General features: G+C 36.9%; 1 protein-coding gene across 1 annotated transcript; it reads right to left on the bottom strand.

Moving 5' to 3' along the window:
* Positions 1-1,555: 1,555 nt before the first annotated feature.
* LOC133521162 (protein scarlet-like) lies at positions 1,556-25,249 on the bottom strand. Its single transcript, XM_061855967.1, has 14 exons — positions 20,352-25,249; positions 17,274-17,460; positions 16,315-16,363; positions 12,052-12,101; positions 10,802-10,938; positions 8,739-8,909; positions 8,279-8,517; positions 6,405-6,600; positions 6,021-6,155; positions 5,452-5,679; positions 4,958-5,093; positions 4,491-4,596; positions 4,097-4,197; positions 1,556-2,278 (listed from the first exon to the last, which is right to left on the bottom strand). Exons 1-14 carry the CDS (start codon positions 20,457-20,459, stop codon positions 2,103-2,105), a joined length of 2,019 nt encoding a protein of 672 aa, XP_061711951.1. The 5' UTR covers positions 20,460-25,249; the 3' UTR covers positions 1,556-2,102.
* Positions 25,250-25,266: the final 17 nt, after the last annotated feature.

Here is a 25,266-nt window from a genome sequence, read left to right as displayed (position 1 = left end):
ACGCGTCTGAGAGTCCATCAGAGCGCATATTTGTACTAATTATTGAACGTGAGTAGCACCAGTGTGGACTCGATGTCATAAGTAGTGTGCAGTTTACGATAAAACATGTCACGGCTGCGCTGCACTCCGCCTGACACGACGAATATGGCGGATGAATTTGAACTATACTACGCTTGCGCCAGTTGCGCCGGCCGACCGCAGCCCGGCAGGTAGCAAAAAAAAAACACGGGCGTTCCGAACGCCATCTAACGATGGATGCCGGAACTTGACGCAAGTACTTGAGGAGAACTAGTTCTGATAACTTAGTTACGGTTCCAGATGGCGACTGAGTTGCGCAACTTCAAGTAATATTGTAACAACTCCTTGCTATCTCACATGTTGATCACGATGGCAGCACATGTCTTTGTATGTTCGTAAAATTGATCCCAAAATGCTCTGATCTTAAGGCCCTGTGGGTTCAGGTCGGTCCCACTTTCACTGTGCGGAAGCGTGAGCGAGACGGCTCTGCCTACCCGGGATCGCGGATATCAATGCTTATGAATTTAATTTTTTGTTAAATTTAACAAATTTGGATTTTTTTTCTTTCGTTCTCTCTCACACCGTCCATATAGAACCATTAGAACCCCCCGTTGCCATTTTTTTAATAATATGCTTTTAACGAAATAATTAAAGTATTATTAGTAGTAAAGGAGTGCAAAATGCTAAATTTGAAGTTACTCGAGCTTAAAAAACTTGATGTTAAAAAAACATTCATTCAGACATCTTCTAACTGTGATATGATATCGTTTGAACCCGTTGGTCGATATTGGTCTACTTAATGGCGTTCTACGCAGTAGGGACGAAAAAGTTTACAAATAAAAAAACTAGGAATAGATTTTTTTTAATTACCGTAAACCTACACAACTATAGTCCAATACTGCAACTATGGTCCACAAGTTCGAAAGGAAATTAAGTATCTATACCAATGTTCCTTTTGGTTTACTCCTAGTTTTACCTTCCATTTATAAACATCCTTGCCTTAGAACTACAAAAATATAGTAGAATACACACCTGAACGAGAAAAATTTAGTTTATTTGTGGACCATAGTTGAGAGCTTTGGACTATAGTTGGGTGGTTTTACGGTATCTTTAAAAAATTTAATCATCATGCTCCACATTATCGTCAGATTAAGATTTCACACGACTGGGACATCAATCTGAACCTTTCTGTATAGTAATCTCAAACGCATCTTTCAAAATGGCAGTTTTTTTGTTTTTTTGCAACTTTGTGACACTGCCATTTGCAATATTTGCATACGGATCGCTGAAGTCGTCAGATTATTGAAATAGACACATTTGTGAAGTCCTCTTAACATCCCCTTTGAAAATGTGACGCGCTCGAGTAATATTTTTTACCTTTATTCTACCGGCTGTCACAAATATTTATGCAGTGGTAAGCTTTTTGCTGAATATGTAAAATGAGATTAGGCCTGTGTCCAGCGTCCAGCAGTGCGTCATGTTATGAAAACTGGTGATGGGAATAATATGTAACCAGGTTTTTTTAATAAAATAAATATTTACTTATATAAATTACATAAGTAAATTTATTAAATATATTATGTACATCACACATTGGAGTTAAAATTATTAATAGACACCATTAAAATTAAAAACAAAACAATATAGTCTATTGAATCAGAATATTTCATCGTTTAGCATTCATTTCGGATCAACAAGAGCAATACTTCTACTAATGCCGACGGAAAGTTCATTAAAATTCGAAATATTCTACTTTGAAATATATCATGTACTTTCATATATATATGAACTTATGAAGGAATTTTAAGCTGTCTCTCTGAAAGGTCTCGAGAAATAGATAAACGTTTTATCTTATCTTATAGTCTTTCAAGCTAATTCCGTCAGTAGAAAAAGCAGCAATTTTATAAAATGTAGGCGGGAAGTTTTAGCGTCCCATAGAAAAAAATTAATTTCGCGCCTTTTTCTAATGGCAAAGTGGTTTGACCGGCTTAAATATATTATAAGTGGGAGTTCGTGCAGCCGTAGGCACTCCTTAAACATCTCGTAACAATTGGGGACTTAACAGAGATATAAGGGAACTAATATTATTTCCGCCTCGTCCGATGCCTCAAAGCCAGCAACGCGAGGAGGTGGAAGGCGAGGTACAGCACGGCGAGTGCGATGACGTCCGTCCAGAAGTGTGAGGTGGTGAAGTCGTACACGTTGAGGACCTCGTCGCCCGTGCTGAGGCACGGCGTACCGGACTCAGTTGGGGAGCAAGCTGGAGCAACAAGTTTAAGATTAACAATTATCCAATAAATTCAAGTCTCAGTTGAAGAACCCTTGGTGTATGGATCTGTCGCAGCTATCTGGTTAAATCAGCTAGCCGACTGCCAATTTAATGCCTAGGCCGATAGTTAATACACTAGAATCATTCCACGTATAACAAGTTGTCGTATTGAAAGACAGCCCTTTAAAAACCACCGAACCAGTCTGTTCATTCAGTTAAGTGATTGAAATGCAATTAAAAATCTTAAAGAAATAAAACAACATAAAACACGAGAAAAGAAGAAGAAGAAGAGGAAGAGAAAAGAAGAGATTTGCTAAAACAAGAGTTATAGTACCTATATATGAGTATGTACATGTATGTATGTGTGTCTTATATGTTTGTATTTCTGTGATATATATGTAGTTAATAAGTATATAAGTTTGCTTTTCTTTTTAATTCGTTGACTTTTTTTCTCTCTCTCTGCACCAATTGTATCGTGTCTCTGTTTGGCCCTATGGTTGACTGGTAGAGAATACCATTTGGCATCAAGTCTGCCATTTGTACATTGTTGTATATATTTTGTGCGATAAAGGTTCAATAAAATACATAAATAAAATAAAATAAATAAGTAATAAATAAACCCACAGTAAAATAAATAATTAATAAATAAATCTGCAGTAAAATAAATAAATAATTATAATAACTAAATACTATACCATAACGCCCTGACCTAACCTCATAAATTCATCAATGTCCAATTTAACTAAATGACTATACATGACTTTCAGCTTGCGATAAATGACTTCACTGGTTGTTCTTCAGCCATTTAATTAGATACCGGTGTTTAATGACGGGTTAGGCGTCTAATGAGCTGGATAATTTAACCAGTTAGCTGCGACATATCAAGAAGTTTGTTAATTTTATGAACTTGAATCGGTATTCGTCACTACGTTTACAATCAAAAGTTTTATTTTTAGATTTAATGATAAGTACCTAGATCGCCAAAATAAAAAAATAACCTTTGAACGTATAGGTATAAGGTAAGGTGGGTTAAGACTATCACCGGGACAAGACAAACACTTGTATGGAATCCTCATACTGTTTGTCTTGCCCCGAGCATAATAAACTATGTTCGTCTTACCCCACCTTACCTTAGGTTAATCTAAAGCGCTGCTTTTAAAAGGAGAACAAATGAATTCGGAGTCTAATCGGCTGATCTAGTCTATGGACAGTTCTCAACAAGTTGAATGGAGTAATGCCTTTCTAATACGTATCTTCCATATAAACTACCTGCATTGGTTCCTTTGTTACATTTTATCCCATCGGGAAACCCCCAAGTTAGCGCCGTCTTTACCTGTTTTTTTTTATAAATGAAACAAACAACTGATAACGGAGGTGTTAAATAGCTGATAAGCTTTTTGTGCTTGGTGTTAAAGCAATAACTCTTGGATTGTAAAGCAATTACATAATTCTCTTACACGATAATGAGGGAAAGGATTGTGTTTTAGAAGAACTTGGAGCTGATCCAAATATTGTATGTAGCTAATGTAGCGTTATCCGAACCTCAACACTTAATTTATTGCCTTTTTTTATCCTTCGACACCATTTGTGCCTATTATACATTTTAACTTATCAAATCTCCGCCACCTACACCGACGCGTTTATTAAATGTGGGCCCGTCTTTAGGTCACTACGTATACCTATGACAAAATCGAATGACGCCTTATATTTATTAAATAAGTTTAGTTTATACAGACTTACAACCGGTTCTGAACTTAATAACTACAGATGTTACTGGAATAATAGTGAAGTTAGACAAGTTTATCTTACTTATGTTGCTAACGCCATCCCACTGCAGTATGCTCATGGCTTCGTTTGAGTACATAAGCCACGACAAATGCCGAATCCAGGATATGTATTTAGGTATTGTACTGAAATAAAAGAAAAGTAATTATTACATAATAATGATTGCTACTTTCACATGTATAATCTTGTAAAATTGTCAAAAGCAACCAACACATTTTTAGAAAACTGATGTGAGCATTTGCACAATATTAAGTTGAGATTTGAGATTGAGACCCCTATGAAGCATTTTGTTTGCATTTAGTCGGGAATGTCGGGATATGTATTTTAGTGAAACTACAATATTACTTAAGTACATGGAATTGAAGCTGGCATATTGTCAAGATGACACTAGAATACGTTTTAGTGCAAAGAACAATACCTTAGTTTGATGAAGATGCCAGACGTCATCATGAGACAGTAGTCGAAAGGCACGAGGTAGGCAATGGCGACAGGCATCGAGCCGAAAGCGCATGAGAAGAACGATCCTACAAATCAAACTTTTAATTCTATTTTTTTACACAAGTGGGCAAAGGCAACTCGAGCAAACGAAAAATCCTAAAATTGACCTGAGAGTTGCGAGGGTTAAAACCCTCTTAGAATTCTAAATGACGTATCGCGAACAATAATCTGAGGACCTACCCAAGTTGACAACTCTTTGTGCCGTAGCGAATAATACGCCAATGTCTCGTCTCTTTCATATTAGTGCGATAGAAAGAAAGAAGAATTTCGTTCGCTACGGCGCAATCGATTGTCACCTTAGCTAAGGCCCCTGTTCCTTTCGGGCTCAAGCATAATTGGCCAACATAAGTTAAGCTGATTCAATAACGTTTCGGTGCTTTGCCTTACCGCAAGCAATAGCAACGTTGAGCACCAGTATGGACAGGAATATGGTGAAGCCGAAGGCGTAGACTGTAGCACGAAGCCCCGCGATCCAGTACACCACCAGCGTGAACAGGGATGGCTCAACGACCAAACCTGGGAACTGCAAAGATAAGTAATATATGGAATACCTTTGGTATCGGAGAAACAAGCACTAGAAGAAAGTTAAACCTTGTAAGTTGGACTACGCGTCCTTAAATGTGGTGTTGTTAGCTTAATAAGGACAATAATACAGGAAGATTCCCGTAAAGATTGTCGTCTTTGGGTGGTTTTAACAATCTCACGCATCGCTTCTTAGATTCGTTGGGTTTGTTTTTAATAAGTGCGAGACAAAATCCTTAGTACTTTACTTTTGAAAGAGATGACGTGTGGCAATGCAGTCTTCACGATAAGTTTACGCTTATTATGGTCTTCAGTAATACGGGAATATTGGCCTAATGGTTGGGTATCGAGACACTTACCAACGCAATCATCCTCGCTATATAATACTCAGGTGTCGAGTACAACCCCGCTCTGATTTCTCTATGGAACAACGGGAACTCCTCAGGGAACATGTGAAGGACTGAATACATGGGGCTGAAGGTGTTCTCTGCAATAATGATGAAGAGGGCACCCTGCACGTCTTGGACCCCGGCTTGTGTCAGGCGTGCTGTGCCGAGGAAACAGACGCCGGCGGTGAAGGCTATTGCCTGAAATTTAAGTGTTAGATCAATCAATAATTTGTACATGCTGTTCGGATTATACCATCGGTTCGGATTTGTAGGATGGTTGCGATTTTATCAGAGGCAACACAACATGGCGTGCACCCAGAAAACCAGGTGAGCACGTGCGAGGTGCAAATAAAGTTACTATTAAAATAAATTAAATTAACATAAAAGGACAAGTACTCAATATACTCAAATAAGGGGTTAAGTTTAGATTAGAGTCCGTCTATGTTAAGTCTACCATCTATAACGGCTTATTTAGTATATACTTGGCATAGCTCTAACATTGGCGTACAATATTAACGTAGCCGAACTGTCAAACTTACCAGTTTTTGTATAATTCGTATAAACTGGACTCTCGGATCTCGGATGACGATCAGCGCATATCGGTACACAAGCCACATAATTTTCGTGAAGAAAAATGGTGGCTTGAAGTTTTCCTTACTTAGTTTCTTTCTAGCCTGAAACAAGAATAAAAAAGTTTATCGTACTCGATTTTGACTTTTTAAATTAACCAATTACAAACAATATTTGAATCGAGTCCACAATGTCTATCAACCACCAACTAAGTTTTCCTCATACTTACAATGTGGGATTTGGGGGCAATTGTTGATATTGAATTTCGCTAAACTAGAGCACCATGATTCAAGTGCTCTAGTGAACCTGCCTCGGACGTTCGCGACTATGCATAAATCATTTGATCAACGAACCTGATCCTCATGGTCCATAAGGTGAAACTCCAAGTGTATCTCCATGTCTAATTCTTTAGCGGCGTCGCTGACTGCAAACCGATCACAGATACTCTTCACCGCCTGCCGTGAGGCCTCCTCTGAGCCAGGTGTCATCGCCAGAACCTTTATGAAGTAGTCCGTCGGATTGTACGTGATGGGGCAGTGGTAGCCCAAACTAGAAATTAAAAGGGCAATTATTCTCCTCAGCTACAAAGCAGTTGATGAGTTTTGACTACATCTTAATCGGTGTAAAATACAGCTTGGAAGCGATTCTTTGAACACCATTTGCTAAACAATAAATCACTTTCATTTTATGAAGGATATCATCTCAAGTTATTCTACTCATTGTGTAAATTATTTTTCCGGGATGATGAGTCTAACAGTCTTCTGTGTTACAAATATGTTACAATTTATTTTAGATTTAATTTAGTCATATTTTACTTATAGTTTACATTATAATTTTTTTTATTAATTCTAATATGTTTTTATATCATAATTGTATTTCTTTGTAATCATTTGAATAAAAATCATATGTTAGAAAAATGTAGGTCTTATACAATGCAGAAAACTTTTCAGAAATAGTAGGTTGTTAACCAAGGGAAGAAAGGCACTACTTTCCTATATCAAACTTGTTCAAGTCATTTTCAAAGAAACGCATCTAATATAAACTTTTCATTCGGACGACTGTCCTTTCAAACCGATTGTAAACGTAAAGGGCTTTCTCACAAGAACTCAGGATGTTCTATTAGGGTCAGTAGTCGGTCCAGATCATTTAAATGCATCGAGTCAATTGTATTCGATTATAGTACGGTATTAGACAGATCTATTATCAGGACTCTGATATCATAGACAACATATGTCTTTTGGCCGTAACATGCAAAATACCTATAAATTGATTAATTTATTTAAACTTTATTGCATAAATCAATAAATACTGCGAACTTAATGCCATAAGGGATTCATTAGTCGATCATATAAACTTTTGGGTGCAGAATTATATGTAGGGCGCCAACATGAGAAAAGACGAAGTAAAAACTTAATGAATAATGTATACCTACTTACCTAAATACTAAAGTCTTACTTATGCTCTAGATAAAGTCAAGCTTAATATTAATCGGAAGGCTGGCTTATAATCTAGCTTGAACTAGATTTAATGCTAATGGCATCTTGATGGATTGGATATATCACTCGCTCCATTGGGAGCATAATTAAGTTTTTTTTTGTTTAACGAAAAATACTAAGCATTGTAAACATGTCTTGGTTTATTGCTTTAAAAAAGTAGAATCTTCATTCCTGAAAACCTGTTCTCTACAGTGTTGAATATTTACACTAATTACGCCCATAAATAGAATAAACTTGTTTTCAACTTGAACATAACGGACGTCGGTCAACTAATTTTCTGAAATGGGAAAGGCCGATGCTATATCATAGATGGCACTCTCAAAGATTGGTACCTTCTTTTATATGAAATTTAACATCGGTCAAAGTCAATTGTAGAATAGGGCAAGAACCCTAATTATATATTTTTTAAAGTTCATGACACACGTAGCACTCCAAAAAGCTTAGGTCAAAAGCGTAATTTTTCTTAAACTATATTAAATTAAGTATCATTTCTTAAATAGTAGATCGTGGATCGTGTTTACGTATCAGACAACGTATATTTCAAAAGAAGTGAGCACTCGTTTTGCAGTATTTTCTCGCCAAATAGCACCAGTTTGTCAAGCAGTGCTACCAGCTCCGAAGAAGGCTGGTGAATAGCGAATATGTCTCCCTCTGCGTGATTCAAGCATATAGTGGAGACAACAACTATAAATTACTGTTCTTCTGCAAAACCCAATTGGAAGGCATCGTACCTTTCAAAAAAAGTGAGCGCTCCTTTCGCACTGCCTGCGTACGCCACTCTTCCCTCCGCTAATAACACTAGTTTGTCAAACAGCGCTACCAGCTCTGAAGAAGGCTGGTGGATGGTGCATATGACGGTCTTCCCCTGTGCAGCGCTGGCTCGCAGTAGAGATACCAACTTCTGCGCTGAGAAGGAATCCAGGCCCGTGGTGGGCTCATCGCAGAAGAGGAGACCAGGGTCTGTTAGAAGCTGAAATATTACAATAAGTGTTGAATACATGGCAAATTTGCATAAGTTACTGACAGTTGTTGTCAGGTACTGAGTTAATATTTCAATATTAACTCGGTAGTTTTCTTTACATCTGCCATTCGGAGGTTAGATACCTCTTGGTAACAACAATAAATAAATAAGCAATAAAAACAAAGCTCTATTGCTGAGTTATGTGTCAATTATCTATCTCGTCTCAGTACCTCAGTAGCGAAGGATAGTCTCTTCCGCTCCCCTCCGGATAGAGTCTTCTGTCCATCAAGGCCTCCGATGCGTGTAAACCGCGACTTGTATAGCGCCAGCTGACGCAGAAGTTGGTTTACTCGACGTTTCCGAGCGATGGAGGAGGTGCGCCGGTCCATACGTAGTCGGGCCTGAGAGATATACAAGATGTAGCAATAATAGAAGAAAAAAAAATTTCACGCAAAAAAATTTTTTTTTATGGGGCAGGTCGTTCAAGTCGGCCAAACCTTCATATAATGGTCAAACATTTCTCACGTCAATTTTTTTTATACAGTTGCTCAAAAAGTGCTGCTTTATGTAGCTGTTTAGCTCTCGAAAAGTTGGTTTTGCGAACTAGTGCTTTTTACTTTTCCAACATTTTCAAATTTATTTTTGACCGTAATCCAATACAGTCCGTTCACACCAAAGCGTTTCGATGTCTTAAAACTTTGCGCGACGTAATAAACAACGTCAAAGAAATAAAATTACACGCTATAGATTTAGACTAAAGAGATAGGGCACTGAATGTATCAGCGATTATGTGGCGGAGTTAAAGAAGGCAGCCCGGTTTCGTAAATTTGAGTCTAATTTGAACATTAATCTGCGGGACCAGTTTGTTAGTGGTATCAGAAGCGATCAGATTAGACGTTTGTTTGCAGAAGATGAAGATTTTAGCTTCTCAGACGCAGTTTAAGAAAGCGACGACTTTAAAGGCGGCATATAAAGATACAATAACAAATAAACATTTTATTTGTAAAATATTTATTTGTTATTGTATAAATAAAATGTTATTTCACTCTAACATTATTTTAAAATTATTATATTTATTTATTTTCACTTAAAATTTTGTTGTATCAAAATAGTTCAACTTTAAATTGCAACGGTGAGAGTGTTTTTGCAGTGTAAATTAATCATCGCTGAACGTAGTGTATAGTGCTGAATTAACAATATCATTAAAGTTCAAGGGAATGTTCGTAAATGTAGTCAATATTTTATTGTAATTTTTTTCGCAAATGTATTAAAAAACGACGTTCAATGTACGTGTGCAAGTGTCATTATTTACTTGTTCCGTGTCTTTTATGAGCCGTAGGCGAAATCTCGCGACTCGTGAGTAATAACACACTTTGCATACTTGTATTGAAATGTACTATTTCTTCTACTTTTTCCTAATCAGGGCTAGGGCTAAGATGGTCGGTTTTTTTATCATGTGTCATCATGCCTGTTACGTTCTAACAAGTATGTAAGTGCGAAAGTTACGCATGACGTAATAAGTGCCACACTCGATAAAAATGCGACCATGATACCGCCACAGAACACGCTATTTTTGTTACATTCTGTAGAGTTATACTGCATGTTATATTAATGAATATAATTATTTGGAATTGTAATTTCAATTAGGTGTTGTAGGTACAAACATTTATAGAACAAAAAAATATACGTACGCCGTAGATACTGTATTTGTATTCGTATTAAATATTCATGGCGTAATAAAAATATAACGTGCTTAGGTACTTATAAAGTATAAATAATGACTTAATGATTGACAATGATAACACTATTTTGTTGTAAAGGACATCGTATTGTATCGGACAAATAGGTGAAATACAGTGCTGTTCGAAAAATGCACATATTTAATTTAAGAATTAGGTGACTTATTGTTTAATGAGTAAGCGTAAAACAAATATTTTTATTCTATGTTGTATGTATGTATGTTCGTTATCAGATTGCTGCTGTCTGCGCCTATATTTATTTTATTTCTTAATTTTGATATTTATCTCAGACTTAGTTCTTCTTGTTAACCTGTTTAAGAGTCATTAGCCTCTTAGAAATTAAGTTAAAATTTGACTATCTCAAGCTATGTTCGCCTATTTTAGTACAATTATATTTAAGAAGGAAAGGAGGGTATGCTCAGCCCATTATAGATGTTTTATCCACAAAGAGCCTTTAAATTTCTAAATACAAAAAAAATTCGGTATCGCTTTTTGGCTGTCAAAAATCTATTCGAGAGTCGAGGGGTTAAAAAAGGACAATAATGATATCGTACCATGACATTTAGATGTTCGATGACCGTCAAATTGTCTACGAACAACTCATCTTGATGCATGTAACCGCTGTGTCGGTGCATAAAGTCTCCGACGGGCCGCCCGTTCATGGCTATCTCTCCGTCAACTATTGTGCCCACTGTGGGAGGGAAAATACATATTAGAAACATGAATATTAATGCGAATCCCAACACTATCTCTCTATAACAGGGGTCGGCAAACCGCGACTCGCAAGCTGAATGCGGCTCTTCAAGTTATCCAAAAAAATTATAATTAGTGTTCTTAGACTACTGAAACATAATTTGCGGTTCCTGTCCCTGAAAAGTTTGCCGATCCCTGCTCTAGAATATTATCACCACTCGTGTTCGGCACGAGAAAGACCCTTTCTTGTTTGTATTGCATGACAGAAAACTAGAAAAGCTGTCTCGCGTGTCTATCGTATAGGGTATGGTAAATATTGGTTTTGTGACTCGCCAAAACACTTGCCAAAGCTAGTATTAAATATTAAAGTCGGCGTTGATGAACGAGATAATATCAAATGTGAATTAAATTAATGTATCGTAATTGATTTCGAAATCAAACTTCATTTTTAGGGTTCCGTACCCAAACGATAAAACGGGACCCTATTACTAAGACTCCGCTGTCCGTCCGTCTGTCTGTCTGCCCGTCTGTCACCAGGCTGTATCTCATGAACCGTAATAGTTAGACATGAAATTTTTACAGATGATGTATTTCTGTTGCCGCTATAAGAACAAATACTGTAAAACAAAATAAAATACATATTTAAGGGGGCTCCAATGCAACAAACGTGATTTTTTTGCCGTTTTTATAGACACGGTACGGAACCCTTCGTGCGCGAGTCCGACTCGCACTTGGCCGGTTTTATTTATGACCAATTTATACTTTTTGTGTGCATTAGCGTATTTTATGCTCTGCATAATAATGAACTGTTGACAGATGTATTAACATTTAACATATTTTGCATAATCTGCTTTTCATAAGTAAATATTGATAGTGATTTAGGCACAAATAATAAGTTTATATTGTTATTTTAGCAAGGATAACTAAAGATGGGCATCCACCAAAGCCATTGGAGGTAGTGGAGCGTTAAGAGGATGCGTTCCCATTTGTGCATGGTTTAATAATAGTATTTGTTAGCTATATTTTTCCTGGTGCACCTTCCTTCGTTCAGCTTTGGTGGATGCTCACCCTAGAAGGTTGGAAGATACTTATGTATATTTTTTTGTTTTACCTGGACTCCGGTGCGCTAACGCACTCATTAATGTAGTTTTTCCGGCGCCACTGCAATAAATGCTTAGATTTAATCACATGTAATATAAAAAGTATTGTGTAAAATAAGCAAATGAGATAATTAAGCACCAATTTAATGAAGCAAAAACAAGTTCGATGTTAGTTGGTTGGTAAAATTGGGCCCGGAAAATAAGTACCTACTAAAGTTATGAATTTGAAAATATTATAAAGTTAGGTATTTCAAATCAAATAGGACAAAATATATGGGCCAATAATTTAACTTCAAAAATGATTGGAAATGATGGTGGTGGCTGTGGTATGCCTCGAAGCCATGATGCCAAGTAGTCCTAGTGTTGCTGGCAGCAGTGTTTTATTTTTATTTTTTTATACTACGTTGGTGGCAAACACGCATACGGCCCGCCTGATGGTAAGCAGTTGCCTGATGCCGCCTGATGGTGACAAATTGCATGGGTGTTGGCCAAATTGAATTGAATTTGTAATGATTAATGGTCAATTCTAGTTAACGTTCGGCCAACACTGGCTGGCAGCATTTCTCAGTACAATTTTTTAAATTGCTTTGTTTATTGACACTTGAGACGTTATATAATCTCACAAGACAAAAATCATTATCTACTGTCTTTTTGGCATCTCCAATAAATAAAAAATAACTGATGGAAATCTAAGGCACCTTTATTTTCAATGCCTTAATTGATGAAATGGGGAGAGCAGTTAAATAAAAATTTACATTTCTGTCAGATAAATTAGTATATATTTACAGTTTTAATTTATTTATTTGAGACTCATCTAATATTACATAGCTGTATGCAGAAATAAGTAAATTAATAAAAAGTGTTTGTCAGCTTCCATACAGCACTGAGTGAGTAATTTTAGTCATCATTTGCTTGTAGATGCCAGTTTTTATATTATTTAGAACAATAATGATGACGCACGTAGCGTTGCATAAAAGATTTTTTATTTTATTAATTTACTTTCTTCAGAAAACAATTTTAAGATTTTTTGCGTAGGCCGGCTTTTTAGAAAGCGCCTACACCGCACGTCAATCAATCGGTCGGCGATAACGGCTGGTAAGCCATGAAACCCTATACAGCCGATAGAATGTTCCGTTTCCACACTGCTGGCTGGAAACTTAACACAGTACCTTGCAAACAGTACTTTGACTTAAAGGATGACACACACTAGACCGGGCCGGGCCCGGGCCGAGGCGTCCGACACGTCATTTTCTATGGCGGCTGATCGGTGATCACGTGATGCTTTCCATAGAAACCGAAGCGACGGAAGCTCCGGCCCGGCCCCGGCCCGGTCTAGCGTCTCGTTAGAACGGTCCGGGTCTCGAGGCATCTGACACTTCGGTTTCTTATAGAAAGCATCACGTGATCACCGATCAGCCATCATAACAAACGAAGTGTCGAAAGCCTCGGACCCTGCAGACCGTTCTAGCGTGGCGTGAGTCATCCTTTAAATTGTGTTTTATATTCCAGATACTAAAATGACAGTTATATTGGGCCAATCTACTACACCAATCTGATGTTTTGTTTTGAATTTGATGACCGGTCTGGCCTAGTGGGTAGCTGTGTTGGCCGGACGTTAATTGCAATTAACCATTATAAATTGAACCGTAACCGTAACGGTTTACGGTTCAATTTGTAATGGTTAATGGTCACTAATTTTTAATTGCATTAACGTTAAACATAGCCAATAACAGATGTCCACAAAAGTACAACTAACATGCAATAACTAAGTGGAAACAAGTGATTACAAAAGAAAAGAGTTAAAAAGCACTTTATACAAAGTAGATATGGCTTGTGTAACACTTTACTTTAGCCAATTTGTGTGATAATTCCCATATTATTTATTTATTTAAGTCAAAATTGCATTGCGCAGGTTGAGTAGTCATTGGCAATCGGAATTAGTATCTGGAATAACAACAGAACCACGTATGAGCATCCACACCATAAGTCATGGTACTGTTTAATTAATTCACTGTGGTCAATAGACAGCGAATAGTAGCCCCATGTCGCTTTATTCAAGTATGACAAAACTAAGTAGTCGATAGTATAGATGTCGCTTTATTCAAGTGTAAAAAACGAAATATAATATACCTATCAATAAATGTATTGATAGGCAAGCATCCTTGGTACAATGCCTCAAGGGCCTATTTTAGATATAAGCTAGTTATAGTAATCCTCTGTATATATCCATTATGTATATTGTTATTGTAAATAAATCTCCTTCCTCAATGTATTGATATATAGGACAATACGTAATAAAACCTTAAGAGGAAAAAGTGAACCAGCTTCTCAATATAAATTTAGTCCCGATTTCCCTCTCTGGATATTGACATCATGAAAAATATAGTCTGTCATGCCATTTCCGGTTCGAGCGCCATCTTGATAGTCACGTGTCTATTGACCGCTTATTATGACGACCGGTTTGGCCCAGTGGGTAGTCACCCTGCCTACGAAGCTGATGGTCCCGGGTTCAAATCCTGGTAAGGGCATTTGTTCGTGTGATGAGCATGGATATTTGTTCCTGAGTCATGGGTGTTTTCTATGTATTTAAGTATTTATAAATATTTATATATTATATATATCGTTGTCTAAGTACCCTCAACACAAGCCTTATTGAGCTTACTGTGGGATTTAGTCAATTTGTGTAATAATGTCCTATAAATATTTATTTATTATTTATTTATTTATTATACAGTAAACTAATGTGGTAGTGTGCAGTGAATGGAGATTAATCTTGTAACGCGTTTAACCACCATTTTGGAGTCAACGGCCGGTAGTCCACGTGCTACTTATAAAGTCCAGCTATCGCTTTACAAGAGCTAATAAAATCACCGACATCACCGTAGGGTAGACCGGGGACAATAGAAACACGTCATGATTGAAACAAGTCAAATTTCTCGAAAACTATAATACCTACGCGTCTGACGTAACACTCGGAACACGCGGTTGGCCATGTTTGAATCCTTGGCCAGTAGCGCTCGAGCGCCGGTGCGAGACGGGAGTGTCCACGAGCCAAACCAGTTTTTCGCGGTAAAAAGTAAGTATTTGTGCTCTCGTATATTTTCTTATAACTTCTTTTACTCTTGTATTTTGACTAATCAAATTATTTTGGTGTTATAGTTAGGAATAAACGAATGTTTTTAATGGTCGTTGATCAGCGTTCGAGTCTTTTTTATACATAATATTTGACCTTGAAGTGAAAAACGTGGTGTGGGGACGATAGAAACAACTTGCTTGTGGACGATTGAAACGTTTCAATCGTCCTCGTGTTTTAATCGTCCCCAAAAGTAACCGACTTCAAAATATAAGGTTCTGTATTCGATGCACATGTTTATTCTATTAATGTTGACATTTATTACAAGCGTTTATTACAATTTATACTGATTATTTTATTGCGTCTATTATTTCATTTTACATCCCGATGTCTGCAACACTCGTTGTCACAGAGTGTGTGGGAATGGTTATGATTGAAACATTGTTATAGTTGAAACAAGCACTTTTGTATGAAACATAATTATGCTTGTTTTCTGCGATTCTATATCGTTATATCTTATAATTGCATTGAAACTACTTTGGTTAAGGTAAATTTAAAAGGTAGCAGCGACAAAGACAACTAAAAGTCGTATTTTCTTTTTTTTTTCTCAAGTTTTTTAGTCGAGATGTTCAGATGCTCATAAATTGAGAAATTTTTATGTTATGCTTGCGGACTTTTGCTGACCTCATTGTATGCCGAGGTAGTGATGAAAAAAATTAAAACAGATATAAGTACTTTCATTGTGCCGAAGATATTTGAGTGTTTCAATTGACCTCACATAGTGTTTCAATTGACACTCATGTGAGGTCAATTGAACCATCCTGCCCCATTCTCTTTATTACATTATTGTCAAAAAACTATGGATTATAGACCATCCAAATACATTTTATTTAGGAACCAGATAACTAACCTTGAAATATTTTGAGCGTAGATCTTTCTACTCATCAAAATATAACGATCACAGGCGGTTAAAGGTCTACCCTACACTGTCTTGTACTAACCGTACAATTTTAATCATATTTAAAACTCCTAATACCTTGACACTGGCGAAATGGAAGCCATTTAATTTTAAAAGAATGAATGATAAAGGTGGTCCAAACAGTCGAAATTTTGTGTGGTGTAATAAATTTATGACCTCTTAGTTAGGACCTGATAGCGCAGTAATAGTAACCGAGATTTAATTACCTCATTGATCACTTACCTGGGTCCCATTAATGCCACCAGCGAGCCCGGTTTTGCAATGCCGCTCACTGTACAAATAAAAAGAACCACATTGGTTAATGGTTTCAATTACGAATGGCGCTGAGCTTCGTATGCAGGGGGGCGCCTTTTGAATTTCGAACGCTTGATTTCGTCACTCGAAAGACTGGAAAGCGAAATGCTATTTTTGAAATACGAGCGATATAAATTAGGAATCTAGTGGTATTGGCCACTTGTTTTCAATTCTATTAGTACTTCAGTTTCGTCTTAATAACGGACAGTAGTAGAAACTACTCTGTGTGTACTGCCATTAGCTCGTAGCGCTACGTCGTAGCCGATAGCATTTTTACCGCTAGATAGCCGAACAATAAAATTGACCGACAACGAATCGACAAGTTACCATTTCAAGCTAACGGCCCGATTCGAAGAATGATATACGATAACGATAAGTTCTGGTTTAGATAAGTTCTCATTTAGATATCGTTTGTATGTCATATAATTGACAGAAGCAGCTCGATTCCGGCAACCAATGTCACTTTGACGTTAGAAATATCGTAGATAGATCTTATTGGGATCACAGCGGAATGGAAATAAACGTCAATGTTTAGCTATCGATTTTTCCAAGATCTGAAACGTGGCTTAATCATTCTTTGAAGCGGGCCGTAAGTGTGTTAAATTATCAGCTCCTTGGTTTTATCAGAAATATGTAAAAATAGCGTCACATAACCGACACTAGCGATGTCATCTAACGAGAATTCACGATAATCAGTTCAACTTATAAAGGGTCTTCTTATGTCTTGCGGTTTGTTGTAGATACACGTGAAAAAACTAGTAAATTCTGTCTGGTTTGGCTTTAAACTATTTCATATACACGGATAGGTCTAGCAACTCTAGCGTGCAGGGCGGCGGCGGCCTCCACCCCGGGGAATAAGCTAGTATTTCGGCCTAGAAGATACTAACCATTATTGACTAATCGTTTGAGGTTGCCATCCTTCAGCTTGGTGTGCACGGAAAGGTCCCGCCACACGAGCGTGCAGGGCGGCGGCGAGTGTGGCGACCCCAGCACCGCCTCAACCTCGGGGAACAGGGGCTCGTACTTCGATCTGGAGATCCCATTGTCTATGTACACGTCGGCTGACGTCAGCTCCTGTTCAGAAAATTGTTTTAGAAGCGATTATTTAATTGACAAAATTGATATTGCTAACCCTAAAAATGACACTCACATGCCAAGGTCGTGGGTAATACATACATCGTCAAAACTAAAGCTGTAGTTGTGTAATGGAAAGTTAGTTCAATGTTTACTACATAACGCATGCATTTGAAAATGGCACTAATTTACCGCCCTATTGCGGTAACTAGCGGTAACTATACGTGCGTATGTCGAAAATTTAAAGGGCCTTATGTACTGTAAACCGTTGTACAATATATGTGCGAACAGGTTATTCGTAACTAGTGTCGATTAAACACTCCCTTCGATCGTATTTTAATTTATCGCCACTCGTTGCAAATTTCCTACTTTTCACACTTGTGTCGTAATGTACCTACTATTATTTTCGATAGTCTAAATTAATAACGGACCCTATAAAACGTTATTTGAGGAATAAAACATTCGTAAAACATAAATCGTAACGTAATACGGTTCATGAACAATCTTCGACTTAAAACTTAGCGAGTGACCCATTTTAATATAAGTAAAGTTTTGTTTTATTTATTTAATTAATTTAATTTAAATAACTGGCTACAAAAGCGTCCGGATAGTTTCTCCATGGATTTACCTCAATACCGCTCGCTCCAATTCACTTGGGTGTGAATGGATGGTATGAATCGATATATCATTGCACACACAATTGCAATCCTATCGTGGTGTCTCTGAGCCAAATTACGATGTCGATGCGGAACATCAATTTTATTAGCCTTTTAGAAAAATGCCAACCGTCATCGAATAGGTTATGGTCAGATGATCCAACTGGCGTTCTAGTACTTACTCTAGTAGAACTTAGTAGTTTACAAGCTCGACTCAAACACCTGGACCAAAAACGTCTTCAGCGGAAGCCTCGACCTAAGCCCTCCTACGCATACACATATAACGATCAAGGACAGCTTTATTGTTCATAGTGCGATCGGACATTTAAAACTAAGTTCGGTTTTGCGAGTCATTATGAACCTTACCTATACGTGCTCATCAGAGACAACTGTAAAAGGTCGCCGTTGTCGGACACGACATGGAGGACTATATACATATATATATATATATATATAAGTAGCATAAGCTATAGCTGGTCATAGACACTAGCGTATGCCTGCGCCGTTTTATCAAGTACACAGGCAAACGGAGCGTGTGTGGTATTCGACTGTGCAGTTTCCTATACAGCTTTACCTGTGCAGTTGAACTGCACAGGCAAAACGGAGCGTGTGTGGTATTCGACTGTGCAGTTTCCTATACAGCTTTACCTGTGCAGTTGAACTGCACAGGCAAAACGGAGCGTGTGTGGTATTCGACTGTGCAGTTTCCTATACAGCTTTACCTGCGCAGTTGAACTGTACAGGCAAAACTGCGCAGGCGTACCCTAGTGTGTATGGCCAGCTATAGCTTGTGCCACTTATATATATATATGTATATAGTTCTCCATGTTGTGTCCGACAAAGGCGACCTTTTGCAATTGCCTCTGATGAATCCTTTTACAATCTTACAAATGTGAAATGATAACATGATTCTCACATACCAGTCTGATCTAGATATTCAGTGTCTGGGACAGCGTTACCTTAAGGTCTGCGGTTTAATCCAAACACACTTTCATACCAAGATCAATAATATCAGTTACAGTGTCGTGTTTGCGAACCTTTCCGGTCACTTTGAAAACTGTTAATTATTTTTAAACTCTATTGCAAGGGGGGAGAGTTTAATATATTTCACTTCCTTGCTCTTCTTTCTTTTATGCACATGCGTACTTTATAACGGTTCATATGTATATTCTTGTCTTTAACTAACTTTGTCTCACTTTTGCGAACTGTTATGAAGCAACCCTTACCGTTTTAACCAAAGGATATTTTACTGTGAGCAGGCGCAACTATTCTGAAAATAACTAAATAATTGTTTGGCAAAAACGTCTTGTCAGAGCACAGGCAGAAATGATCATACCTACTGTATTTTTCTTATGCTAGTTTTATAACCCCAAAAAGAGAAAATAGTATAGTTTTATATGTTCTCATATTCCTGACAAAAATGGTTTGCCCGACTAAGTATCTTAGATATCGTCACATAGTTGTAAAAGCACTAGGTTTCCGTATTCAATTAATTCTAATACTATTTTTAAATCTGTTTTAAATCAGTGACGAGTATTTTATGATAGCGTTGAAACATAAAATGTATTTGAATTAGGGGGACCGGTTTGAAATTATTCGTCAACTAATGGCGTTCAACCTTATAACAATCGTTACAGAAAATTATGTCATGGTTTCATTAAAATTAAAGTTCTCATGATCAATGAAAATATTAAAATGCTCTTCAGGAAACTTGAAAACAATCGTTTTCATGAGAGTTTTCTTGCGTTTTTGGTTAATAGCCGCTTAAGATGTAATCTATCGACTTTGCGATCTAACCAAAAACTTGGAACCTTTTCTAATAATTGACAATAATAATTGTTTTACAAGGAGGCAAAGTTGTTGTTTAACCACTCGTGCTAATAAATATTGATACCCGAGCTAGCGAAAGATTCCAAAATTGAAGTGGTATCTTGAGCGTTGCTAGTGTTTCAAGGCACGAGGGTTAAACAAAACTTTGCATCCGAGTAAACACAAAAAATTCCACCACACCAACACGAGGAAAATACTTACTATGAAATACCAAAAACTTCAAACCAAATCAAATCCAAATGTACATAATAAAACATGTATCATTCAAAATCATCATTTTAAAGTCAATTCTACTAAATAACATAAGGAAACAACTCAAAATTTTCATATGCAACTTTCTCATCAGTTTTTGAACAATCAATAGGGCCTTTACCAGTGGTGAAAATAAAGTAAGTAGGTACTTACATAGGAATCATCACCGAGCGATGAGGGGTTCGACGTATTGTTAGTGGTCGCTATCACAGAGTTCTTCCTGGCCACTACACCGTCGCCACTTCCAGACTTTTTGCTCATTTTACATTTATTTTTAAAAACAATTCCAAATTTAAATTATAAACCCGCGCGTAAACATTTTACTGACGCCTTTTCGCGGTGCGCGCGGCGAGTCCAGCCGACCGCGGAGGTTTGACATTAGTCAATGCGTTAGAAAAGGATAGCTAGCGTGATAGAGTAAGATGAGATTAGTTTTATTAGTGCAGTCTATAAACGTGATAATGGAAGTTGGAAAACTTGTTACGAATTACGAAAGTGTTTTCATCAAGTTTGATGTCTGTTTGCTGTGCTTGTTACGATTGTTTGATCTGGAATGTCTTTGAAATTCGGGATAATTTATCACAGTTTTAGGAAATTTTGTAGCCTACATAGTTGAAATGATGAAAGAACATTGAACCTGTCGTGATGTAGTTATCAAAATATTATTACGTATACTATATACTGTACTAGTAAGTAGTACGTACTAAGTTATGTAGTGGGAAAACTTTGTCATGTAGATTAATTGAAAAGATAATTTGTGTTCCCAGTAGATGTGGCTTTGCGTAGATTTTATTATTTTGAGTATATTCTATAATTCCAAAATTTCTTTTGGGGACAATTGTAATTTAATTCATTTTAAATATATAGAAGAAAATGTGAAACATATTCTACTTATAAAAATAATTGTATAATTCGTGGTTCCAAATGACATAAAAAAATAACAATAGCTTCTGGAACTCAATACAATTTGAAATCCCCATCTGTACACAAATCTCATGGGTCTTGTAATATTATAATGTAAATAGTTTGTTCCTTCAATCAATTAAATAAATAATACCGGAATAGTACGAGTCTGACTCGCCCATCGAGGGTTCCGTACTTTTTAGTATTTCTTGTTATAGCGGCAACAGAAATACATAACATCTTTTTACCTATTTTTAATATTTTCATGTTATTTTATGTTATAGTGCGACTATACCTACTTCAAATTTGCATGCTACACTAAGCAGAGTATGGTTGAACTAAAATATATTATTGTACACCTTTGTAAACCCATATTCAGCAAATAAATAAATACAAATACAAATAATCTATGAAAGTTTCAACTGTCTAGACTTCACTATCACGGTTCATGAGATACAGCCTGGTGACAGACGGACGGACTGTGGAGTCTTATCATTAGTAATAGGGTCCCGTTTTACCTATTTGGGTACGGAACCCTAAAAAAGATAATGTAGCCATTATGTATATCTCTTATAGGGAGCGTGCATGAACTGTAGGAGGCAGCACAGGAGCCGTCAGATTTTTGGCGCGAGGCGTAAATGTGATGTTTTTTGTTCCGATGTAGCCCACAAGATGGCAGAACCTACTATGCACAAGAAAACACGTGACGTGTACATGTGCATGTTTATGCTTCCGATTCAGGCAACAAGATGGCCGACCCTCCAACGCACACGGTCCCTATACAAAGTATCAAAGGCTAGCAAGATATATTCGGAACATGCGCAGAAACATGCGCATTATACAGGTTTTCAGGAAATGCATAATGTCAAAGTGTCAAGTGCATATGACTAGTAGAGCTTACGGTAAACATGTCTGCCAAATAGTGTTTACTATATTGCATGTGTTATTTACACATCAAGACGACATACAATGTAAGTTAGTACATGTTTACAGGCTTAAATATGTTTTTAAATATGAAATTAAACCGTTTGTCAACACTAGTTGTACTCAAAATAAGTAATCTAGTTCAGAGAGCAATAACTGATAATTTGGTTAACAGATGAAGGGGAATGCTGAATAATTTATTTACATTAGGTATCTGGGGTTAAATTATTGAGTCATATTGAAATATTTATCCATCATAACTAACCTTTAAGAGGGAAGTACCTACACTACGTGATCGTCCATACAAAAGAAGAAAACATTTATCACTTCTAAACATTTTCCATTCTCCATGATTTTTAGTATGTTATTCACACAATGAAAAACTAGGTTTTCCTTTTTTTCAAAATTTACATTTTTTTTTAAAGCGAAACCTATTAACCTAAAATATATTACGCTGAAGCGATCGACATCAGAATTTAGTTAGTGCAAAACGTTTTCTCCCGAAACTATATTAAAGCTATATTCTTCCCTCTTAAGCCGAGAAAGGTAGGTATCTCATATAGTATTTAGTTTTTCAAGTATGATATAGGAGGCAAACGAGCAGGCGATTGCCTGATGATAAGTAATTACCGTCCTCTATGGACACCTGCACATTGGTGTAAGTGCGTTTCTGACCTTTAAGATGGGAGTACGCTGTCTTGAAGGTCGTATCGGTAGGGAATGCAAACCGGTTTTAACCGAAACCGAAAAAACCGGTCAAAACCGGTTTTTTGACGGAAACCCAAAACCGGGTTTTTAGAATTTGAAAAAACCGGTATCGGTTTTATTCGGTTTTTTTATTTATCTAAGTTGCATGTTTTATTCATTATAAGGGTATAAATCGGTCCTAAACCGGTTGAATCGACATCAAATCAAATAATGTGGTGTTGTGTTAGTTTGATCATTTGTAACGCTAAATGAATTTTTACAGTACAAAATACGGAAGATTTAAATAATATAAAGTACTGGCAGTGGCAGGACATCCGTGCTGGTGTACGAATTTTATAGTAGTACTTTTTAATAAACATGGGTATATAATTTTATTATGCGATGCGCTGTAGAAAAATTCCACGTAATCAATTATATCAATGGCAGCTTTAGAGTCTTTTGTTGGTTCGGTGATAACGACTTACCGACAACCTTTTTTGTATCTTTCGCACTAATAGGAAAGGGTAGTTCAAACCCTAAAGAATGGAAACCTGTGTTTGCCCAGTTTAAGCTAACACCATCAGTTTCTAATTGACTTTTTGAGAAGAAACACGTGACGTGAATAGGGTTGTTTCCATCTACAAATCTTTGGGCAGAATTGTATCCCAATAAATTCTTTTGGATTATAAGAACATGTTAAACTACTTTTAGGGGACCTGTAATGACCATATTTTTGTAAATATTGAATTTAAAATATCTTTTGGCACACGTCACGTGACCAAACTCGAAACGTCTTTGAAGATTCTGATGACGTCACAACTCTCGGATTGACACTGTTGACAGTTAGGCGATAAACAACAAATGACAAATGTCAGTTCACAGTTCGTATCTTCTACGTGTGTATGAAGTTATGTGTCAAACCGTAAACTGTGACGTCACACAATTTTCAAAGAGCGTTATGGGCGCGAAAGCATCTGTCAAAATATATTTTGTTAATTTAACATATTTAAAGCCGTTTTTAGTATAAAAGTTGAATTTTAGGGCAACTTTTAGTTAATATAGAACGTAATACAAGCGTTTCAAAAAATTGGAAATAACCCTATTATCTATTTTATTGTTCTTTTTATGCTCTTTTTACGTAAAATGTTAGTAAAGATGACAACTATTTATAAACAAACTCCAATCAAAACTAGGTGTATCGGGGCGACAGATGAGGCGAAAAGTCGCGTTCAAGTTTCGATAACTTACCGTATGCACTTGTACTTTAGCTAGGTGTCCAGGTATGTACCAGATTTCAACCGTTACATAACTGCCAAACACCCGGCATGGAGACACCCACCATTGCTCAGTGACCCGTCTGGTATCAGTTACCGAAGCCCGCCAACCGCCAAAACTCCCGTCCACGCCAATCAGCCGGATCCACGCCCAGGCCTAATTGGATCGAACTGTTCGAATTTGGAAGCGCCGTATTGGTTTTCATGGTTCGGTTATCAAGCCGGTTGGGTTTCAGGAATTTTAGGTGGAGCTACGCTGGTTCAAACCAAAGGAATCTAATTTTACCTTACCTTAAAGTTGTCTGGAAGAGATCGCTTACAGCGATAAGTCCGATGCTACCTATATTTACATTGTGAATGTGTTTTGGATTTCATTATCTTGATGGTGCAATAAAGAATATTTACAGTTTAAGGCCCTATAGGTTCGTATTCTTCTCTCACTCTCACTGAGCGTAAGCGTAAGCGAGAGGGATGTTCGTGCTCCGGACTGCGGATATCATGTTTGTAAATTTTAATTTATTCTCAGTTTTAACAAAGAAGAGTAATCTATGAGTTCCCTCAACAATAAACGAAGACAAGAAATTTTACGGTGACAGACGATTGGGTGTAACCGACCCTTAGGGTTCACAGTTGCCTTTTCTGTTCCCAAATCGTAAAGTTACGAATATGTAATGTTATCATTTGAACCACCTACAAATAAAAACAAACTAAAACATAAAAAAATTCAAAGGAAAAGTAAGCAAAAACGAATTCAAATAATACTTGTAACGTAATATCATAGTTTATTAGACAAATATTTTAAGTAAGGTTACTCAGTATATTTGAACAATTAGTTATCAGTTTCAACATAATTTTGAAACTCAAATTTAAAATAAATTAGTGCTCATACATCACTTTTCATTTGTTTCTAACGAGAGTCTATTAATTATTCTAAAAGTAGTAGCTAGGTAATTTGCATTTTTAATAACTTACCCAAGTTGCATGATTCATTACTCATTTATTAATGATATTTAACAACAGAACTGCGGCGCCGAGGTCGTTTAGTCTAGCTAGTTCATTGATAACCACTTAACAATTCGGGGAAACAAAAGGAAGGCCTGACTCCACCAAGGCTGCATTCTGAGTCAAATTAAAAGTTCACAGCAAGCTCGCCATACAAACGGAGTTTCGTTCTCATTTTACAACTACGTGTTGGATTGTTATGAAACTTTGCACATACAATGACAAGAGGTATATCTATGTCAGTAATCAATCAGTTTATATATCTCCAGCTTATAAAA

Source organism: Cydia pomonella, chromosome 9 (genome assembly GCF_033807575.1).
Source record: "Cydia pomonella isolate Wapato2018A chromosome 9, ilCydPomo1, whole genome shotgun sequence".
NCBI classification, from domain to species: Eukaryota; Metazoa; Arthropoda; class Insecta; order Lepidoptera; family Tortricidae; genus Cydia; species Cydia pomonella.
This window is presented reverse-complemented; position numbering and strand designations above follow the sequence as displayed.

Coding starts and splice junctions, on each gene's coding strand:
- LOC133521162 (XM_061855967.1), bottom strand. CDS start 20,459: ATGAGCAAAAAGTCTGGAAGTGGCGACGGTGTAGTGGCCAGGAAGAAC. Junction 8,518..8,738: donor GACTATCCTTCGCTACTGAG/GTACTGAGACGA, acceptor GTAATATTTCAG/CTTCTAACAGACCCTGGTCT. Junction 5,680..6,020: donor TACGAATTATACAAAAACTG/GTAAGTTTGACA, acceptor CTTAAATTTCAG/GCAATAGCCTTCACCGCCGG.